Below are 23,558 nucleotides of genomic sequence, written 5' to 3'. Positions count from 1 at the left end.
ATTTAAATCATTCCAGATAAATTGCATCTAGATACTAAACTAATCACAGGATAAATTGAATTGATAACATTCCAGTTAAAGTAATACTAAGTTTTACTACTACTCTAATCGTCGGGCGATGGCGAGGGATCCCGCCCCACGCTTCTTAACATAGCCTGATACGGAACCTTCGTTACCTCTAGGCGCATAATTTTACGGCAAAGTGTCGCATACCCACTAGACCCGGTATGTTGGGTCGCCCGTCGCTTCTTCAATGCGGTTGTGTCCTTCCGCAATTGTCGTCGCCAAACATTGGCCTCTAATCCTCTAGCTAGGCGGCAAGGTTCGGCCGAGAAGGTGGCGGTGGCGACGGGAAGGACTCCTTCACGTGGTCCTGGGCAAGGCTTGCCGGCGAGGCAGCGGTGGCGCCAACACACTTATAGACACCCCCTTACCCTGCTTGGATGTTTACATGATGGTCGCCACAGAAGCGGGAAGGACTCCTCCACGTGATCGTTGTCATATCCCAAAATTTTCAAATTAGGATGTGAACATAGCAAACACTTGCATATGATGACTTCGGTGCATTTTGAAGAATTTTGGAATTAATTTGACTATTCTAGGAACCCTAATTAAGTTTGAGATATATTTAATAGTCATATTAAGTCCATTTGGATAAAATGTATTTTAAAAAAATGAATCAGGGTTGGAAATGTTTTCCCTATGATCCATACAAGCCCTAGTTTTTTTAGATTTTTCATGAGTTCAAAGGATTTGAACTGTTATGAAATTGGGCTGGTTAAAATTCAGTTCGAACCGTGGGTCAAAAAAGAAAAAGAAAACAAATAGAAAAGAAAAAGAAAAGGTGAAAGAAGCCCAACCAACCCATCAGCCCAGCTAAGCTGACCCGGGTTATCTCTTACCCGGGCCCCTTACTTGTGCAGTTACTTTGTGATAGCCTTAGTGCTTCAATTTATAGATCTTGCTATCACATACTTGTTTATCTTCCTTAGTATAAGTTGTTTGTGCACATAGTTGAGCCTAGTATATTTAGGTTTTGTGCTTGACAAATTAAACGCTAATTTTATACAGCATTTATTCAAGCCTAAACTATAATTATTTTAAAGCGCCTATCCCCCCCCCCCCCCCCCCACCCACCTCTTGGCGACATCCACATCCTTTTCAAAGAATCCATAAATACAAATATCAGTAAATAATCATGTAATAATATACTTCCAGATTGGATACACTAGACATGATACATAATGAAGGTATAGTCATGAATTATAAAATAGAATACATTATTAGTATGACAATTTAATTAAGAAATGGGAACTTAACTAGAACCCTGGATAGAATGACCTGTAGTTTGTACCATAATATAAATCCAAAGTTGGAGTTCTTGCACAGGTAACATAGATGTAATTACATCAAGAGCACAAAATGAACAACACGTATAAATCTAGACGCACGTCAAATCTTAGAGGGGGTGGGTGGGGCAGGAGGAAGAGAGCACTTGGTCATTTAAGATTAGGTTTTGGGGTAGGCGGAGAAGGTTTGCGGACGTTCCAGCTTCAAGTTTGTCGACCATATGTCGTATGCCAGAGATGGAACCATACTCCTCCAGGATGGCACCGGATCTGCAGAAGAAGAGAGGAAGGAGGGAGCGGCGTGACTGAGGTTGCGGGAAATGTTGTGAATCAGAGGTATTTAGGGATGTTGGGGAAAGTTGAGCGTGACATTTAAAATTGCTGGAGGGAACAAAAAAATTGAGGGAGTGAAAACTTGGGAGTGGTTAGGATTATTGAGGTAACAATAATGACAAACTTTTCGAAATTGGTGGGAACAATTTTATAAAATATGTAAGCACTTTCATAAATCTTTGGTTATACTTTCAAAAACATGATTGAAATGCAGTTTTAGGTTGTTGTACGATCGAATTTCATGGGTATATAGTGTACAATATTTTTTTGTATTTATACGCCATTTGCATTTTTCTTAAAATATTAAACCCACCAAAATATGGCTCAAAAAAGTGAAATTTGAATGAGGTCTTATTATGGGTGAATAGGAATCTGAATAAGTATCTCAAGAAGTGGCAACAATTTGATTGTGCTTCGCTTTGAAGAGGATAGATCTACCATGATGTGTGTTATTAACGATTTGATGTAAGACGGTTGCAAAACAATAAGTAATGGTTTGGATCATGTATTATATCATTGATGGTGACATAATAATCTAACATTGTCTAAATTTTAGATACTTATATCTAATTTGCTTGTATTTAGGCACCGATTGTATTTTTGCATTTTTCACAAAAAAATTGAATCAAGCCTAAATATGGTCCAAAAAATTAAAATTGACATGGGTTCTTATTATGGGTGTATTGGGATATGAAAAAGTCTGACAACAAATGACAACTGTATGGTTGTGCTTTTGCCTTGAAAAGGGTGGATCTACCAAAATGTGTTCTTTATGAGTAATTCGATGTAAAAGGGTCAGCAATGAATAATGCTTCTCTTTGCGTTCAAACTAAAGTCTGAATCTTTTGAAAAGAACAGTTGTAATCAATGACAGGTGGGACACACATGTACGAAAAACATGAAATGTCTTTTTAGCTAATCTGAGTTTGTGTTTTGCCTTTGCAACCTCTACATGTCATATGGCTGCAACCACACAAATGACAGACTCTGCTAGATTTCTCTAAGTGGTATACATGCGAACAGGCGTCCCTTTAGTATTTCATAGTACAGGACAAACGCCATCCACAAGCCGGCCCAGGAGACCACTTCATATGTGCTGGGAAGCAAGAAGTAGAAGCCACGCGGCTATACAAATGATATCAGAACACCGTGAACGCAGCAGCAGCACCAATCCAGCATGTCAAAGATCCCCTAAATACAACATCACATCCACCATACATATAATAGAACCGACGAACAGCAGTTTTCTTATGCTTCCTCTCTACTAATAGGGATCAAGTCAATTAAACTAAGCAGCATCTTCACTGTGCCAGCGAGACAGACCAGCATATACAACTATTCTTGTCAAGGGACTCGTCAGGATACGAAATTCGTCCACGGGATTTGAAGCATGAGAGAGCAGGGGCAGGGCGACGCGCCTAGCTGTCGTCCGCCCTATACAGGGGCGGCGGCAGGCCCACGAACATACCGATGATGTCAACGTAGAGCAAGGCGGCGGCCCGGACATACTCGTCATACGTGTAACGCTTGATGATTTTGCCCGTGTCATAGACAATGTAGCCACTGAAGATGAGTGCCGCCAGCGCGCCATAGATCATGTGAGAGGGCTTGCCCGGCGGGAAGAGGATCTGCATATTTAAACAAGCCATGATCAGTATTGATTGACTGTACAATATAGAAGACTGTTAAATGGACGGCATCTGACCTGAATGATTCCAAAGACGAGCAACATCATGAGAGAAGCAAATAGGAAAGGACCAAGGAAGCTGAAGTCCTTGCCCCTCCTTGCAGCCCAGAAGGTGTAAGCGGTGAGGCTCAAGACAACCACCATTACAAGAATCCAAAGTGACCTTGCCTGCAAAAGGACCTTGCCTGCGCACATAGGGGACAATTTTAGCGGTTTTTTATCAAAGAAAAACCATCACAACGACAAAGAACAAAACACATATATATCATATATATATATATAAGAGCAGGACTACAAAATGAACTAATTGCTTTCTTATCATCGCATACGTCTCTTTACCAAAGAAACTATCAAGTAAATCTGACTAAACAATAAAGCACATGCATGCTAAAATCTGAAGTAAATGGCAGTCATGCATTGAAGAAGCAAACTATCAGCAACCACCTGCAATGTGGTACAAGCTAGAACGAACCTTCGAATTGGTACAACCCAAAATGCAGTGTTATCAACGCTGAGGCAAACACAAATGAATGATAGATCACAGAGTGCCTGACAACATAACTTTATATAAGTCGAAAAAATATGTATTTCAATCACTTCAATCCAATGAGATTTAACCAGCACATGCATGGAGTACCTTTAAAATATAACCTTTGAACATCTATTGTATTGTCAGAACACTAGTATGATATATCAACTGAAAATCCTTTTTATTTTGATAAAAGTTTAAGCTAGTCCAGCAACCTAAACCACGCCCTTGCCAAAGCCATGTCAAATTGGGCAGGTCGGCTGGCATATTATTGGACAAATAGGCCTTCAGATCAAATGATACTATCACAATACTATGTATCTTACAACAAATAGTAGCCGGAAGAAACAGTAAAAAAAATATGCAAGATCCAACCAATGTTCTATGAAAAAAGTGAAGGTTACTGTTTGCCAATTTCTTAGTTGAAAAAGTAATAGCAGAAAATAAAAGAAACGGTGAAAGGGCAGCAGACAAGAACGCAGAAATAGAGAGAGATAGAGAGACAGATCCAATCTCGGAGGGGCTCTCGCCCCTCCCATGCCAAGGAGACCATGGACCAGAGGGGAAACCCTTCTCCCATCTAGGGAGAAGGTCAAGGAAGAAGAAGAAGGGGGGGGCTCTCTCCCCCTCGCTTCCGGTGGCGGCGGAACGCCGCCGGGGGCCATCATCATCACCGTGATCTACACCAACACCTACGCCATCTTCACCAACATCTCCATCACCTTCCCCCCTCTATCTACAGCGGTCCACTCTCCCGCAACCCGCTGTACCCTCTACTTGAACATGGTGCTTTATGCTTCATATTATTATCCAATGATGTGTTGCCATCCTATGATGTCTGAGTAGATTTTCGTTGTCCTATCGGTAGTTGATGAATTGCTATGATTGATTTAATTTGCTTGTGGTAATGTTGCTGTCCTTTGGTGCCCATCATATGAGCGCGCGCGTGGATCACACCATAGGGTTAGTTGTATGTTGATAGGTCTATGTATTGGAGGGCAAGAGTGACAGAAGCTTCAACCTAGCATAGAAATTGATGCATACGGGATTGAAGGGGGACCAATATATCTTAATGCTATGGTTGGATTTTACCTTAATGAACGTTCGTAGTTGTGGATGCTTGCTAATAGTTCCAATCATAAGCGCATAGAATTCCAAGTCAGGGATGACATGCTAGCAGTGGCCTCTCCCACATAAAACTTGCTATCGGTCTAGTAAAGTAGTCAATTGCTTAGGGACAATTTCGCAACTCCTACCACCACTTTTTCACACTCGCTATATTTACTTTATTGTGTCTTTGTCTAAACAGCCCCTACTTTTTATTTACGTGTTCTTTATATTCTTGCAAACCTATCCAAAAACACCTACAAAGTACTTCTAGTTTCATACTTGTTCTAGGTAAAGCGAACGCTAAGCGTGCGTAGAGTTGTATCGGTGGTCGATAGAACTTGAGGGAATATTTGTTCTACCTTTAGCTCCTCATTGGGTTCCACACTCTTACTTATCGAAAGAGGCTACAATTGATCCCCTATACTTGTGGGTTATCACTCCTATGGATGGCGGCCAGATAGATTGTACCCTCATCTTACTTGTGTGCAACATTTATGGCTTTGTTATTCATCTAAGCATGGAAAATAGATTATCACATTTTATTGTATATTCATGCTGATCTCTTACGGGTCTTGTTCAGGAGTTAACGTTGTTCCATAGTTCAGCTAAGATACTTGTTCTTTAGGTAACGTTGTTCCATAGTTATCATCCATCAGCCAATGCTATCCCACAGGCTGGTGATTATAGTATTATACCACTTCTAGTATTACCTATGTTGTTCTTTAATACTTTTGTGTGCCATCTAGTTAATCTCAAGTACAAACGATACATATTCTGTAGCTTTCATCTGTGTTCTCCCTTTAGTTTTTGAGACCTGTTGCTGCTAGTTAACCCTAGTCCTACTATTAATGTCGTCTCCTACAGGCACTCATTACATAAATCTAACTACTAGTTGTCTTCCATGCATGTCAGATATAATTGCACACACTGATATATCCACAAGAACCTCACGGAGAAATGTAAAGGCCAATAAACTTGATGTCAATGATACCCAATATGATGGAACATGTAAAGGCAGTTCTTCAGAAGACTTGCAGAAAGATGTTGAATCCTCTTCACCCCACAAGGTCCTTGCTCTAACTTGGCCCGTGATATGGGTACAACATGCATATAATGTCCTGGAGTGTATCTACTCTGTTGCAATGCCATGTGCTTAGCATGCTGATCATGCATGTAAATATGGCATGCCTTCCTGTTTTTCAGTACCTATTCCATTTATGATAACATGTTTTCAAATTCAAGTACTGTCATTCTACTCTATCGCAATGCCATCTACTTAATTTGGACATCATGCTTCTGAACATCGTATGCATTGTTATTCATCAGTATGTACTTCATCTGTCTACCATACCATGTTTTTTTACATTGAAGTGTTGTTCTAGTGCTTTGTTGCAATGCCATCTTAGTTTCCCAATCATACACGTGTATGTTGCCTTAGTTTTTTCTGTACGTATTCCGCTAGCATACAGTTTTACATTCAACTAGTGTTTTTTTTACTGTGTTGTCCTGTCGTATCCCTAGCTCTTACACCATACTCCCTCCGTCCGGATTACATGTTGCCGGAATGAATAAAAAAGGATGTATCTAGAACTGAAATACGCCTAGACCCATCCATTTTTTTTCCGGATGAAGGAAATACATGTCAATATGTCATGCATTTCTATTCTTCAGTACCTATTCCATCTCTCTGTTGTAGCATGTTTTATAATTGAAGCACCATTCTTCTATACAAGGCATAGAAGGGGAAGACGACTATGTTAGAATCTGAAGGATTACAAACCAGGTTTGGAAAGACACACCGGGCCGGAAATTAGCCCAACATTTAAATGGGTCGCTAAAAGGCCAAAAGATGTACATCGTGAAAATTGGCCCATCCATTGAATGGGCCGTTAACAGGCCGAAATCTCATCGGGCCGATATTGAGCCCAAATATATAGCGGGCTGTTAACGGGCTCAAACTGACGATGGGCTGCAAGGGTGTCAAATCTTTAACGGGTCGTTGACGGGCCGAATTGGCACATCTCGTATGGGTCGTGGGCTTAAATGGACCTGACATAAGTAGGCCTTATATGGGCCGGCCTGCTAATTTTTACTGGGCCGGCCTTTTTCACTGGAATGGGCCACTGTTGGGCCGTGCCACGTGTCGACCTATCATAGGCGCCTCCTGTCCAATGAGTGGATGACATCTGTCCCAACGGTGAGGCAACACGTGTTTCCTCCGGCCAATGATGATTTTACACGTGAAAAATCCCCATTGGTCCGGGCTGTTAACGGGTTATCGGATCCAAAACCGGACCCGATAGCTTAACGGCGTTCCGTTACGGTGGATGCCACGTGTCGGTCACCCTTGACGAAAGCACTTCTGTGACGCGCGATTTATCGTCATGGAAGTGGACACTTCCGTGATGATAATTTTGGTAATGTCATAGAACACTTCTACGACAGCACATGTATGACTATCTTGATTCTGTCATAAAATCATCATGGATGTACATGCATGACAAAAAACGCGACCTACTGTGACAAACACGTATCATCACGGAAGTGTATTTTTTTGTAGTGTTGTTGGAATTCACTCGCTGAGATAAAGTTCGAAACAATGATTTAGCAAGGCTAGTAATACAATACACAATAAATCTGGATCTAATGAGAAGAGTTTCCAACAGACCTATTTGGCTATTTTAATCTCATAGAAATCAAATACCTCCTTTGAATCTTTATCTATCTCAACATCCTATTGTACACCACCATACACAAAAGAATGTGCTATAGAGGCAAAATCTAGTAGACCAGCATTACCAAGACAATGTTTCTTCATACATTCGGGTATTCAAGCAGTCTTCTCCTTCATGGTCTCTAACATTACCCGCTCATATACATGTGTTCATTTTGTGGCGGTAGCTGAATATCAATGACAACTTGCTAATTTGCACATTCATCATTGACATGAATATATATGTATAAGTTATCAAAGAATCCATAAATACAAAGTATCAATAAATAATCGTGTATTGTCTCCGGTAGAATGAGACATGCTTCTAGATTGGATAAACTAGAACATGCTATGTGTAAATAAGAAATAATCATACATTCCTCAAAACATAATAAGTCATTAGTACAGTAATTTTAATAAGAACATGGAAACTTAACCATAACCCTAGATAGAATGACTCGCAGTTCATACCATAATACAAATCCAAAGTTGGAATTCTTGCACAAGTAACCATAGATGTAATTACATCAAGAGGACAAAATGAACAACATGTAGAAATTTATACGCACCTCCAAATATTAGAGGGCGTTGGGTGGGGCAGGAGGGGGAGAACACCTGGTCATTATGGTTAGGTTTTAGGGTACGCGGAGAAGGTTTGCGGACGTTCCCGCTTCAGAGTTTGCCAGAAATGGAACCATACGCCATCAGGATGGTGCAAGATCTAGGGGAGAAGAGAGGGAGGCAGAAGAGTGGTTGGGAGTATTGACGGAGCGATAATGACGAACTTTTAGAAATTGGTGGGATTTCATAAAATATGCAAGCACTTTCGTAAATCTTTGTCTATACTTTCAGAAACATTATTGAAATGCATCTTTTATGTTGTTATACGAATTTTATATGTGTAAATGATGTACAAATCAACTTGTTGTATTGTGCCAAAAAGTGGGCACGTCCACCCCAGCATGTGCAATCTGCACAAGAAGCAACCCCAAATGGATATTGAAATCTTTCTATAAAAAAAACTTGTTGTATTTAGGCACCATTTGCATTTTTTTCATAACATAAATATAAAAAAAAAACCCAAAATATGGTCCAGAAAAGTGAAAATTCGCATGAGGTCTTATTATGGATAAATTAGGACGTGAAAAAGTCTCTCAAGAAGTGGCAACCGTGTTGTTGTGCTTTTCTTTGAAAAGGGTAGATCTACCATGATGTGTGTGTCATGCACAATTCATTGCAAGAGGGCTGTAATGAGCCTATGTACATGTCACATGAGCGATGGTTTCGATCCTATATTTTATCCTTGATGGTGACAATCGATCCTATATTTTATCCTTGATGGTGACAATTACAACCTCACATTGGCAGTTCTCATGTCTTAATTTCTCTTCGTGCACTCTTCGAACAATTCATAACTAGTAGTACCTTTTGAAGCAGCTTGTAAGAATAGCAATCCAATATAGTGTACATTTCTTGTCATGACTACTAGAGAAGGTTTGGGAAACTTAATCAATACATATATTTAATTTTGCTATCTTTAGGCACCATTTGCATTTTTCATTAGAAAAATGAATCAACCTAACTATGATGCAAAAGAGTGGACTTTTGCATGGCGTCTTATTATGATGAGAAACGCCACCCACTAGGCAGGCCAAGAGACCAATTCATATGAGCCAGGAAGCAATATTGCCCTCGTCCAGAAGCCACACGGCTACACAAATGAAATCAGAAACGCAGCACCACCAATTCAGCATGTCAAAGACCCCCTAAATACAACATCACATCCATCATCCATAGAATAGAACCGACGCACGGTTTTCTTATGTTTCCTCTATACTAGGGATCAACTGAACTAAAGTAAGCAACATTTTCACCGTGCCAGCGAGACAGACCAGACTATACAATTCTTCATGTCAAGGACTCATCAGGATACCAAATTCGTCGACGGGATTTGAAGCACGAGAGAGCAGGGGCAGGAAGACGTGCCTAGTTGTCACACGCCCTAAACAGAGTCAGCAGGCCCAGGAACAGATTGATGATGTCAAGGTAGAGCGTGACGGCAGCCCAGACATACTCGTCATACTTGTAACGCATGATGATGCTGCCCGTGTCATAGACAATGTAGCCACTGAAGATGAGTGCTGCCAGCGCGCCATAGATCATGTGAGAGAGCTTGCCCAGCGGGAAGAAGATCTGCAAACAGAAGTCATGATCAGTATGTGTATTGTAGAATAGAGAAGACTGATAGATAAATGGGCGACACACCTAACTAGAGAAGGGAACGGACGGCATCTGACCTGAATGAACCCAAAGACGAGCAAAATCATCAGAGAAGCAAATAGGAAAGGACCAAGGAAGCTAAAGTCCTTGCCCCTCCTTGCAGCCCAGAAGGTGTAAGCAGTGAGGCTCAAGACAACCACGATTGTAAGAATCCCAGCCTCCAAAATGACCTTGCCTGCGCACATAGTGGACTATTTTAGCGGTGGTTCTTTATCAAAGAAAACCCATCATACCGACAAAGTAGAAAACACACACACATCATACTAACAGTAAGCAAATATGTATGTATATATATAAGAGCAGGACTACTGAATGAACTAATTGCTTTCTTATCATCGCATACATCTCTTTACCAAAGAAACTATCATGTAAATTTGACTAGACAATAAAGCACGTGCATTCTAAAATCTGAAGTAAATGGCAGTGATGCATTGAAGAAGCAAACTATCAGCAACCTCCTGTGATGTAGTACAAGATAGAAAGAACCTTGGAATTGGTACAACCCCAAAATGCAGTGGTGAACAGTAACGCAAACACAATATAACTATGTATTTTTAATCACTTTAATCCAATGAGAATTAACCAGCACATGCATGAAGCATCTATTGTCTTATCACAACACTGGTATGATATATCAACTGAAAATCCTTTCTATCTTGATAAAAGTTTAAGCTAGTCCTGCAACCTAAATCACGTCCTTGCCAAAACCATGTCAACTTGAGCAGCTCGGCTGGCATATTATTGGACAAATCGGCCCTTCAGATCAAAGTGATACTATCATAACACTATGTATCTTACAACAAATAGTTGCCGGAAGAAACACTAAAAATATATGCAAGTTCCAACCAATGTTCTATGAAAAGCAAAGGTTACTGTTTGCCAATATCTTGATGAAAAAGTAATAGCTGAAAATAGCAAAGCAAGGTCTTCTAAAAAGGTAATGCTGCTAGCTGGCAATACTAGAAATGCTTCTAACTCAGACCAGCATATCAATCATAAATGGTGACCAACAACTACAATTTGCCCTCAACACAGACTAAGAAAATGCATCAACTACAGTCACATGGGCTGCCTGGCCGTGTCTACCATTTGCACAGGTATAGAAAATTGGCAGCGCGTGTATTCTGAACCCAGTCCACACGCAAACAAAATGCTTCACAATAACAGTATGAAAATATCAATTGCCGCACATGGTGACTAGCACAATTGCCACACGATAACAGTAGGAAGCTAATAGTACGAAAATATCTACTAGCCATGTCTATGTAATGCATTAACACAATGAGAGGGGCACTAAAGGCACATGGTGAACAGGCTAGGAGTTGGCAGATGTGAATCAAGAATCTGATGGTGCAGGAGCTATCAGATTCTGATGATAGCATGTGCTGATTTACATAAGCAGCAGAGCGACTCAAGAAGAAGCTAGGAGCTGGCAGCAGGAGCAGAAACAATACCGCTGGTAAAGGCACATGTCAAGCCCACAGAGAAGCTGATGGCCACTGTGAAGACGCCAAGAAGCAGCAAGTTGACTGGGTGCTTCTGGCGGTAGATGTGCAGCGGGCACAGCACTGCTTAAAAAAAACAAGCATTTTAGCAACTGGCACAGCACTGCATACAAAAAATCAACAAGCATTTTAGAAACAGAATAACTCCCAGCTGCAATTCACAAAGCTACCACGTCCCAATCTACAGTAGTAAAGCAAAATTAAGAGTGCATGGGACGTTCCTGCAAAAAACAGGAGCTGTAATCCATAGCTTTGCAGGGACGAGAATGCAAAGAAAGCAAAGGGAAAGTTAGTCCTGTCCTCTGACCAAGGCCCTCAAAATCAGACATTATTAAATCTTTTATTTTTTGCGGGAAGGACATGATGAAATGGCACGCATACAAATTGTTCGGAATGCCCGGAAGCAACGACCTTTTATTTTCAGGGGATTCACTCCAAGTCTTTATGCTTGCAGGCGTAAAATCAAGAAGGAGCTCCAGTGGCCAGTTCACAGAGCAAAACGAAAATCTTCTTCAGATCTACCAAATTGGGCCCATGGATTCCGATAATTGTGCAACATATCAGTTTTCTGGCATTTAAAATGCACTTGTTGTATGTTGCAATTTAATTTCGTACAGCCCCTGTACACACATACTCTGCTTCTTTTACCAAGAAAAGGAAAGAAAACCCTCACTGCAATTGGATCACAAATTCGTAATGGAGGAGAAATGGTTTGAGGCCTCACCGATGAAGGGGAAGATGAGAATGAAGATGTAGAGCCCGAGGCCGGCGTAGGAGGAGACGAAGAAGTGCGGGATGGCGCGGACCTTGACGACGACGACCGCGACGACGGCGGTGAGGAGAAGCTGCAGGCAGAGGACGACGTAGATCTTCCGGATGAGCGCCCAGCGCAGCTCGGGGCTCTCCGTCGTCCCGGGGTACGGCGCCGCGGTGCCCGCCTCGACGTCGCCGCCCTTCATCTCGCCTCCGGAGGTAGGGTTTTCGCGGGACGAAGGCGAGTGGGGAGTGGGGACTGGTGGCTGGTGACTGGGGAGGAGCAATGCGAACGGAGTCGGGTATATAGTCAGATCAGATGTCACACCGACCTGCTGGGCCCACTGGTCAGGCACAAAAGAATCATGGACGGTGGAAATGTTACGCGGTTTCCTTCTTGTCTTCTTGGGAAAAAAAGGGCAGATGCTATCTTTTTCTTTTTTGTTTTTTTAGAGATGAAGGGAAATAGATTGGACAGAGGTTCCACAGCCACACAAGATAGGTTTCTTCTTCTTTTTTTCGAGGAAAAACAAGATAGGTTTTTTTCTTGAGCAGTTTCGAACTTTGGATTTGTGGAGATGGAACAAGATTAGATTATGGGAGAACTCTTGGTTTGGCACCTCTCCTTTAGCTATGCAATTTTGGCATGTTTATACTATTTGCAATGAATAATAAAAATGCATCAGTGAAGTTTGGGATGGCCAAGAACTGCTCCTTCAAAAGGAATTTTGATAGTAGGCTCATGGAGCAATGGTATCAGCTGGTGGAAATCCCTAGTATAAATAGCCAAGTTGGGCATCGGTAACGATTTTAATTTGCTTTGTGATAATTCCGGGTTGCATCATTTTGTTTACCAAGGATGTGATACATATGAAAGTTTGACGCTTGAGTTCTTTAGTACTCTCCCGTATAATGTTGGTCTCATGCCAAATGTCTAGAGCGAAAACATTTCACCTCTTAGACCAAAATTTCAGCATGACTCTTGATGAGTGGTACACTCATTTTGGCTTTACCAACAACAACAATGACATCCGCTATGTTTATGATTATCTTCAATCGCACCGGATGCAATCCTTTTATAGGATGAGTTACCATGATTCCAAACAATGCATCCGAGTTTTATCTAGTGCTTCAAATGGTAGTGGTTTGCCATGGTCGTCATTGCATTCAAATTTCTGGAGTTGGGTACTTGTTACCTACTCACATGCCTAACCATTTTGCCATAGAAATAGACAATCGCATTATGTGCCACAGGAAGGACATGCGGCTTTTGACCAAGATGGTCTAGAGCCCGAGCAAGTTAATGAAGAAGACCTCGCCGTCGACGAAGAAGAGGATCAACCCCAAGAGGAGCAGCCGCGACAAGAAGTCTACACCCACTTTGCAGACCTTCACAGTCTCCAGGGCTCCATCAATGACATGACCAACCTCGCCGAGTCCCTTCGAGACACGTCTGCCTACATGAACACAAGTTTCTCCAGCTGGAACCAAGGATGAGCTCCTGACCAACCGCCACAATGATCTCACCGGCTTGGGCTTGCAAAATTTTAAGCTTGGGGGAGGTTACTACCACGTCTACATCAAAATGTGGCAGTATTATTCATAAGTTGCAATGAGGTTGTACTTCATCTTGTTGAGCTTCAAACGTTAGTGTTGGTTTGTTCCAACACTTTACATTTATTTGCTTTCACTTTCCTTTTTTGCTAGTGTGATTTTCCGTTTGCAAGTTAGTTTTCAAAAACTAAAAAATAGAATAAGTTTTGCTTTGCTCTTTATTTTTTCCCTTGGAATTCGTTTGCATTCTTGTTTATATTTTAGAGGAGTTGATCTATGTCGTACAACGAGGAATGAAAGCTTAAGGAAGAGAAGTGTGTACATTCATGATCGTGAAAGGTATGTCCTACTACTCCAGTCTTTTGCATTGGAATTGCTTAGAATAAATGTAGTAGTAGTATGTGTGATGAGCGCTAGTGGGAGTAAGTTCTTGATAATTAACACAAATGTCTTGTATAGTAGCAAAAGTAATTTTGTGGCCTTTGTTCTATTTAATCTAGATAACCAAGACTTGTCGTGACACTGTTTTTAAAAGTTGTCCCAATCAAGTATAACCATGCACAAGAGAAATTCTTCAAAGACTTGGGTGTTGAGAAAATTTGTAGAGAAGATAATGTTAGAGATATCAACCCCATATTGTTAATTTTAGTAGAGGAACTTAGTTGAAGAGTGAACGAGATTATGCCGAAAATTCTTGTTGTATTTATTATAACGTGCTTTAGCTTCTCACTGGTGCTATGGCCTTGCTAATATATGCATGTGTACGTGTGTAACTATGGCTTGGCTTTGGCCCTGTTTGTTTCAGCTTCGCTTAGATTTTAATCACCTGTGGATTTGCTTCAGTGCCGAAGCTGATTCTGGGAATCAGCTTCGCCACCGAAGTACACTTTGAGGTGCTTCAGGAAATTGCACTAAAAATGGCTCAAATCCATATTCAGCTTCACCGGCAAAGCTGATTTCAAATAGTTGTTTGTTTCAGATTCCAGATTCGGCTTCACCGACAAAGCTGAATATGGTCCTAGAATCCGAAACAAACAGGGCCAATTTGTCACCTTTCTTGATGCTCTACTAAGAATCCGCTGGCCAATGAATGATACACCAGAGTTTGGACTCGTATTTCGGCTATGAGTTTGTTCCGTACGTAGTGGCAACACGACGTCGAATATTACTCAGATTTCTCTTGAATGTGTGTGTATGTGGTAAATAAAGAGGACTGATCACAAGAGCTCGCAAGAGACAAATATAATAGTCCATAGTTCCCAGAAATTAAGCTGCTACGATACCTTATGCATGATCACTTACTCGACATAATCCCTTTCATGTGACAACCAAAGTTTCAGCAAACAATGATTGAAGCAAAGTGCTTGAGAGCCTTGAGGATGAGGCATTCATGGGTGTGTGAAAGAGTTACTCTAGAATCATGATTATCTTTACATACCTTTCACTCCCTAATTTATGTTTCTTGATGTTAAAGAAGAAAAAAGATCTTCTGTCCATTCCTGGCAAGCAAGTGTTTACAAGAGAAATAGAATTGAGTGCTACCAAGTTATCTTATCTACTTGAGCAAGAACATCCAATTGATTATCTTTGCTTCGCTAACACTTGCATAATAACCATGCCACCGCTCTACCTATACTAAGTTTTTAGGTTAATAAGAGGAGGGCTATCTCTAGGCGTACTGATCATAAGTGAACATAAACTTTCACGTTATTTCGGTTTAAAAAATTGAGTTCCTTATGATTCAGATTTCTCTGTATGTTGCTCGAGGACGATCAAGTTTAAGCTTGGGGGAGTTGATGCGTGATATTTTTTACACTACTCTACCCTGCATTTAAACTGATATATTTCATTAAAATCGAGATATAGGATCCAATATTGCCACTAAAGTCTAGTGAATGCATAAGATTCGAAAAATCCTTCTTTTATTTCGTTTCCATAGGAACGGGGCTATTTATGGATGAAATCAAGCGAAAACTTAGAAAAGAGTAAAATGGAGATAGAAGGGAACATGGTGGCGGGCACCAAAAGAAACAACATAGAGTACGGTGGTCCATACGACCACGCCCGCTCGTATGAGTGGTCGTATTGCGTGGAAACCTATGCTCCTCATCCAACTAAACAACCTTTATAAACGTGCCTTCATCAAATGGATAATAGAGAGCCGCCGAAACAACTAATCTTCGTCATCACCATAGCCATCTTCATCAACCCTAGCCGCCACCATTTCCCATCTCCATAGCCATCAACTTCACCTCCAACATAGCTCTCAGCAATCTAGTCATATTTGTAATCGTGTATCACACACAACATCTATTGTAAGACATATTATCAATCTATCAACCCTCGTGATGTGTTTGTCAATGTGTTCTTCGTGTGAGCTGATCTCCAGGTGTGAGTAGTTCGGTAAGGTATGGGTTGAGGCAAAAGCCTTGCAAGCCTATGTATTTGTTATGGGGATCAATGTAAGGGCTTTGAATTAACATCTCGTATGTGTGAAATAAAATGGTTCCATAGTTGTCTCTTGTCTCGTTCGCATTCTTCATCCCTGAAGGTACCCAGGATCATGTAGTACGAGCCACGGAGAGGCTAAGGGCAGGGAGACCATTAAGTGTTATTTTGAAAAGCAGTGACAGAATTGTTTTATGCAGTAACACAGATCCTATTTCTGGGGGCACAAGACGTGTAGTCATAAACGTCCAATGATTTTGTCCTATTATAGAAATCTTAATTATCGAGACAACACCACGCGACGGATAGGGCCTTCGGTTGGACAACTAACGCTTGATGCAGGACGCGTGCCGGTCAAGACGTAATTTGGACACATCCCCACTTAGATATGTAACAAGCACATCTTGATGGGTGACTTCTGGAGCACAAATTAAGAACATATCTAATCCCAACACAAATATATGGTAGTAAGCATTAAGGCCTCATACCCACGCCTGCTTTTTTTATTATAAGTGTCTGTCAGCAGTTGTTTGATTTTGATCCGGTCAAAATCTAGAATTGTTTCTTTCACAAAAGCTTGCTTGAGATCCTAGCTTAAAGGGCATCATCCTCCCGTGGGTTCGATAACTCAGGGTCACCTTTGGGGGGGAAAGGAGAGAATCCTTTCTGCCCCATTTCCAATTCACCAAAGGAAGTAATCACTTGCATGGATTGATTCCCAGCCAGTTGTAACTTAAGTACCAGTGGCGGACGTGACTTTGAGTCCGCAAATGTGCCCGACACTCATATTTTGGCCCATGGCTTTTCTAGATGAAAATACTAGTGGCCGACACAGATTGCAGCCCACCACTAGTAAATGAAGTATCAGTGGCGGCCGCGAATTTTGTGGTCTCCAATGGTAATTTTGAGATGACTTATAGAAAGTACCAGTGGCGTGCATTTTGGCTAGCCTGCAACTAGTGTTTTTGCCAAAAAATTTAGAATGTTTGGGTTTTAGTGTTTTAGCTTTAGGCTTATGCTTCAGTTTTTCTACATTAAATTTACATCATTGGAACTTCCATGTAAGAGCTTCTACAACCAAACTCCTCAAGATCCCCCTAAACGTCTAGGCGGATAGCCGGGACACAGCCCGGCCACAAAATCGCCACTCAACTACCCACACACACCCAGCCCAAACGGATGGGTTGTCTGACATCCCTCATATCCATCCCATATGTGGGGGCGGATATGGGAACGCTCAGGCGTGCCCGAATGAGTCCGCCACGTCGGACTAATGGGTGGGGCATGTGCAAAAACCCATTAGCCACTGGGTTCTTCCTTCTATTTGGTCAGGACAAATTCATGTCGTCAATCTAGCGCACTACCCACGGGACCAAAGTAGGCTATTTAAAATGCACTAGTAGAAAAAGGGGCTTTAGTCCCGGTTGGTAAGGGCCTTTAGTCCCGGTTTTTGAACCGGGACTAAAGGGTCGTTACTAATTCCTCCCCCCTTTAGTCCCGGTTCTTCCCGGTTCTTACACGAACCGGGACTAAAGGCCGCGGCCACGTGGAGAACACCAACCGGGACTAAAGGAAATTTTATGATTTTGTTTGAATTTTTTTTTGACCTCTAATCTCTAATCACCATCCCTCATCACTGCTCTATTTATCCTCTAATCTCTAATCACCCCTCATCATTCCAAATCATCTAACTTCCCGGACGGTCACCCATCCTCTCACTACTCCAGCCTGAGCACGCTTAACTTCCGGGTTCTATTCTCCCTCACCCATCCTCTCACTACTCCAGCCTGAGCATGCTTAACTTCCGGGTTCTATTCTCCCTCATTTCCAAGTCTGCACTTGTTGTTTTCCTGACAATAGTAAGATGTCAATCCTATTAACCCTCAGGAATTTAGCTTGAGCATGAAGTGACACATTTCACTGTTTGAGTTTGAAACTATTGTTTTAAAAAACAATAATTATGTAGTAACACTAATATTTCTTGAAAAATTAGTTTGACCATTGTTTGACCACAGTTTGACCATAGTTTGACCAGATTTGACCAAAATTCAAAAAAACTGAAATAATTATTTAGTAACACTAATATTCTAGAATAATTAGTTTGACCATTGTTTGTCCACAGTTTGACCATAGTTTGACCAGATTTGACCACATTTTTTCCAAAAAAAAATTCGAAACCAATTTTTTTTCTGTTACTAGTGGCGCACCTAGCAAACGGTGCGCCCCTAGTAAGTTTGAAATTTTTTGCCTCTAGATCTTAAAAGCCCCGTAACTTTTTTTTCTGTTAGGTTTTTGAGGATTTTGAAAATGTTTAACGGGGTTCCCCCAGTTAAATTCGGATGTAACTTTTTGAGTAGATGATTTTTCATATAAAAAACTTTTTAATCCGAGTTCGTATGCAAAAGTTATGCCCTTTTTACAAATTCCAGAGAGATTTTGCAAATAAAGTCGAAATTCGTATTTGTAAATTTTCCCAACAACTAGACCACATATCACATGGGAAACTTATTTTATTTTATTTTTTTGACATTTTCTTTTGTTTTTTCTAAAACTGAAAAGGCGGTCCAGGGGGGGTAGAGTTTGAAAATGGGCCCTTTAGTCCCGGTTCATGCCATGAACCGGTACTAATGCCTCAGAGCACATTAGTCCCGGTTGGTGGCACCAACCGGGACTAAAGGGCCCAGGTGAACCGGGACTAATGCCTTAGCCGCACGAACCGGGACCAATGCTCACATTAGTCCCGGTTCGTGACTGAACCGGGACTAATGTGAATCTTGCCCTGTGACCAAAGCCTTGTTTTCTACTAGTGATGGGCGACAGAGGTAACCCTAGTCGCGCACATTCCCCTCATCTCCATCTAGTCCGCGCTGCCACCGCTTCCACCTCCCATTCCCTTTCCAAAGTGAGCTTGGCGTCTGCCATGGTATGGCAAAAGATAATTTACTATAAAATGATCACAACCAAGTGTCGAGCGTAGACTACCACCGAGATTCATGCTGCCGAGGAGGCACGTCATGCTTCTCAAATTGTGGCATAGTAGGGGGAGGTAACAGAGAAGGAAGAGGAGGAAGTGCCATGGGAGGAGGGGGTACAGAAGGAGGAGGTGGGTCTATAGGATATGGAGGAGGAGGCGTGGTATGGAGGTTGAGCCCGGCGATTTTGGCATGGAGGAGGTAAAGGCAGGGTTCTAACATGCCAAAGCCGTGGAGACCGCCACCGAGATTCGTGCCGCCAAAGATAAAACCGTTCTTCTCAAATTGTGGCATAGTAGGGGGAGGTAATGGAGAAGGAGGGGGAGGTAGTGCCATGAGAGGAGGAGGTGTCGAAGGAGGAGGAGGGTTTGTAGGATACGGAGGAGGAGGCATGGGTATGGAGGTTGAGCCCGGTGTCTTTGGCATGGAGGAGGCGAAGGCGGTGTTATAGCACGCCAAAGCCATAAAGGCAGTAGTGCACTTCGAGGCGGAGCAAGCCGCCATCCTTGACTCGATCCACTCAGAGCAGGAGGTGGCGATGAACCGCTGCCGTATCCACCTCGCTGGCATGACGTGGAAGATAATCTTCATGAAACTAAAAGAAGACCATGAGTAAAAGAAGCCGGAGCCGTGCCCTGCCACAAATGACCACGAGGCCGGTCCGTCTGGCACGGGAGTCATCTACATCTCTCATGATGTGTAGAACATGGATAGTTTTTATTCGAATGGAGCTCGTTTTACCTATGTATGATGATAACGATGAATTTTAGTTGCATGGATTAGTATGTAAATAGGGGTTTGCACATGTGGAGTGTGTTGCAGCACCGGACAAATTAGGGGTGACCGGCAGCGGTCCGCCGATGCGCCCGAACATGTCCGCGGACATATAAGGGGCCAGATTTAAAAATTGCGGGTGTAGATGCTCTAATGTTTGACACTTGTTATGGTTTATTTGCTATCTTGAAGACATTAAATAAATTTCTAGGTATTTAATGAAAATAAATGCCCGTAATAGATTAAATATAGATAACATTCACAGAAAACCAAATTTTTACATGCCGCGCATAATAGTGCTTGTTGAGATTGGAACGAGTTTCAAGGACAATCATGGAAGCAGTTATCGCTTCACATACAAACATGTTTGTTCCTTCTCGAAAAATAGTTTCTTCATCGAAGATGGTGCGGGTTGTGAGCAGCCTACATGAAAACTTCCGCAAAATATTCTCAAATGTTTACCACATCCTCTAGGGACCATATCATGACTCCATGCCAAGTCTCCAGATTTTTGCGCTTTGTTAAATTTCTAATAATTAAAATGGCAATAATCTACATCTCAGTAAACACCACAAATAATATTTCCAAACCCACTTTTGTCTATAATTTCATGTACCTGTAATTCAAAATCGAATTATATCCAGTAAATTCTATAGAGGCACTTAATGGCTTAAATATAAGAAATTACACTGCAAACATGCCAACTTTTGACAAGTTACATGCAATGGTGCGTGTTTAGTGCAAGAAAACTTTGAAGGACAACAGAGGAAGCAGCGGTCGCTTCCAATGGAAACCTTACCCATGCCCTCTCAAAATCTAGTTTCTTCCTCAAAGATGGTCTAGTTTGTAAGCAGCCTACATGACAAATTTTGCGAAGCATTCTCAATCTTTTTAAAGATGGCCTCTGAGGGCCATATAATGACACCATGCCAAGTCTTGGAATTTTTGGTTTCTTTCGAATTCCTGAAAATTAAACTGGCAATAACCTACATGTTGGTAACCATATCTCAGAACACTAGTGTATGAGACTGCTTTTAATTTATGGTATTAGGACTAAACACATACAAAATACCATCATAGTATATGTTTATTTACTTTCGGTCATAACTGCATGTACATGCAGTCGAAATTTTAGTGATATCCATTACATAAAATAAATGCACTGAATGGTTTAAATATAGCGAATGGGCCCAAAAATATCAATTTTGACATGTTTCATGCAATAGTACATGTTGAGTGTGCGCAAAATTTGAAGGCCAGTGAGTGAAGCAGCGGCCGCTTTACATACAAACCGGATCTGATTCCTCTTGAAACCTAGTTTCTTGCTCGGAGATGATCTGATTTGTAAGCAGTGTACATGACACTTTCGTAAAATATTGTCAAATTTGTACCAAAGCCCTCTGGGGGGCCATATCATGATACCATGTCAAGTCTTGGGATTTTTGTGCTTCATTTGAATTTCTGAGAATTAAAATGACAATAACCTAAATTTTGATGGTCGAATCTTGGACCCGTGGTGTATGGGACTCCTTTTCGTGGTATATAGCCTAAACATATACTAAAGTTCATCAATAATATTTTTAACCCACTTTTGTCCATAATTGGTACCCGCAAGGTTTGCCTCATGAGAAACACGACATTTTCCCTCTCAAAATCTGCGTAGGACATAATCTTCACGGTACCCTCATGGCCCGGACTACCGTTAGCATGACATGATCCATAACGGTATCTGCGGCGCTGTGCAAACTCTTGATACAATATGACCATCTCCTTATCGCACTAGATGCCACTTATCATATCATCGCGTGTTAATGCTAGAAACCTTCCTCCACTAGTAGAAAAAGGGTCAAATGTCAAGCACATTAGTGCCGGTTTGCTTTTGAGCCGGCACTAATGTGTGCATTAGTGCCGGTTCCAACGGCTAGCCAGCCGCTTTCATTAGTACCGGTTCGTGGCCGACCTTTAGCACCGGTTCGTGCCACGGACCGGTACTAAAGTGAGTGGTGGCAGGATGTTGTCAGTCCGGGGCCCCTCCAGCAGCTTTAGTACCGGTTCATGGCACGAACCGGTGCTAAAGGTCGTCCTACATAAACCCTTCGTCCACCCGAGCTCGCTCTGTCCTTCCCCTTTCCCCTCTCCTCTCTGTTCTTCCCCTCTTCCTCTCGAGCTCATCACACATTTTGCCCAAAATTTGTCAAGATTTGAAGGCCCCCATCCATTCAAATGATCACAAAGGTTAGCAACTTTGTCCTTTCATCTCTCATTGCTAGATTAGCTCTTGCAATGCTTTGTATAGTGATTAATTTATGAGTTTAGTAATTTGGTAGAAAATATATGTGCTAGTATTTGATTTATATGCAATTTGTGGTCAAAACTAACACTTAGTTTGCATATGTAGGTGTGGTTTACTTAGTGCCTTCTAAATCTCCGTCGTAACCACAGTCGATCGCCCGCACCGTTCCGTCGCCGGCACCACCTTGTGGTGAGCCTCTTGTTCATGAATGTTTTACATTACCAAATTGATGTTTGTGTGATTTGGATATATAGTTACTCGTATAATTATCTTACCCGTACGTTGTTTGTTATACATAGTGCCATGGTTTTGATATCCGTCCACTAGTAGAAAACAGGGCTTTGGTCACAGGGCAGTATTCACATTAGTCCCAGTTCAGTCACGAACCGGGACTAATGTGAGCATTGGTCCCGGTTCGTGCGGCTAAGGCATTAGTCCCGGTTCACCTGGGCCCTTTAGTCCCGGTTGGTGCCACGAACTGGGACTAAAGGGTGCGATGCCCATTAGTACCGGTTGGTGGCACCAACCTTTAGTCCCGGTTGGTGCCACCAACCGGTACTAATTGGCTTTGAGGCATTAGTACCGGTTCATGGCACGAACCGGTACTAAAGGTCCCATTTTCAAACTCTACCGCCCCCCCTTGGACCGCCTTTTCAGTTATAGAAAAAACAAAAGAAAATGATGGAAATGTCAAAAAATAAAATATAAGTTTCCCATGTGATATGTGGTCTAGTTGTTGGGAAAATTTACAAATATGAATTTCGACTTTATTTGCAAAATCTCTCTGGAATTTGTAAAATGGGCATAACTTTTGCATACGAACTCGGATTAAAAAGTTTTTTATATGAAAAATCATCTACTCGAATAGTTACATCCGAATTTTCAAAATCCTCAAAAACCTAATAAAAAAAAGTTACGGGGCTTTTAAGATCTAGAGTGGAAAAAAATCGAAAAAATTTCAAACTTACTAGTGGCGCACCATTTGCTAGGTGCGCCACTAGTAACACAAAAAAATATAGTTTCAATTTTTTTTGGAAAAAATGTGGTCAAATCTGGTCAAACTGTGGTCAAACTAATTATTCTAGAATATTAGTGTTACTAAATAATTATTTCAGTTTTTTTGAATTTTGGTCAAATCTGGTCAAACTGTGGTAAAACAATGGTCAAACTAATTATTCAAGAAATATTAGTGTTACTAAATAATTATTGTTTTTTAAAACTATAGTTTCAAACTCAAACAGTGAAATGTGTCACTTCA

At 41.5% G+C, this 23,558-nt stretch overlaps 2 protein-coding genes across 2 annotated transcripts; both read right to left on the bottom strand.

Annotated features, from left to right (window-relative positions):
* Positions 1 to 3,100: 3,100 nt before the first annotated feature.
* Positions 3,101 to 3,564, bottom strand: LOC109733498 (protein LIFEGUARD 4-like). Its single transcript, XM_020292722.3, has 2 exons — positions 3,388 to 3,564; positions 3,101 to 3,310 (listed from the first exon to the last, which is right to left on the bottom strand). The coding sequence occupies exons 1-2, from the start codon at positions 3,562 to 3,564 to the stop codon at positions 3,101 to 3,103; spliced, it is 387 nt and encodes a 128-aa protein (XP_020148311.1).
* Positions 3,565 to 9,390: 5,826 nt separating this feature from the next.
* Positions 9,391 to 12,534, bottom strand: LOC109733487 (protein LIFEGUARD 2). The gene is made up of 4 exons (XM_073511212.1): positions 12,231 to 12,534; positions 11,456 to 11,569; positions 10,019 to 10,176; positions 9,391 to 9,914 (listed from the first exon to the last, which is right to left on the bottom strand). The coding sequence occupies exons 1-4, from the start codon at positions 12,463 to 12,465 to the stop codon at positions 9,708 to 9,710; spliced, it is 714 nt and encodes a 237-aa protein (XP_073367313.1). The 5' UTR covers positions 12,466 to 12,534; the 3' UTR covers positions 9,391 to 9,707.
* Positions 12,535 to 23,558: the final 11,024 nt, after the last annotated feature.

The sequence above is a fragment of the Aegilops tauschii genome, chromosome 3 (genome assembly GCF_002575655.3).
Source record: "Aegilops tauschii subsp. strangulata cultivar AL8/78 chromosome 3, Aet v6.0, whole genome shotgun sequence".
NCBI classification, from domain to species: Eukaryota; Viridiplantae; Streptophyta; class Magnoliopsida; order Poales; family Poaceae; genus Aegilops; species Aegilops tauschii.
Note: the sequence above shows the minus strand (reverse complement) of the source record. Positions and strands in the feature narration are given on the sequence as shown.

Coding starts and splice junctions, on each gene's coding strand:
- LOC109733498 (XM_020292722.3), bottom strand. CDS start 3,564: ATGTGCGCAGGCAAGGTCCTTTTGCAGGCAAGGTCACTTTGGATTCTT. Junction 3,311..3,387: donor TCGTCTTTGGAATCATTCAG/GTCAGATGCCGT, acceptor TTAAATATGCAG/ATCCTCTTCCCGCCGGGCAA.
- LOC109733487 (XM_073511212.1), bottom strand. CDS start 12,465: ATGAAGGGCGGCGACGTCGAGGCGGGCACCGCGGCGCCGTACCCCGGG. Junction 11,570..12,230: donor TCTCATCTTCCCCTTCATCG/GTGAGGCCTCAA, acceptor TTTTTTAAGCAG/TGCTGTGCCCGCTGCACATC. Junction 10,177..11,455: donor GACATGTGCCTTTACCAGCG/GTATTGTTTCTG, acceptor CTATGTGCGCAG/GCAAGGTCATTTTGGAGGCT.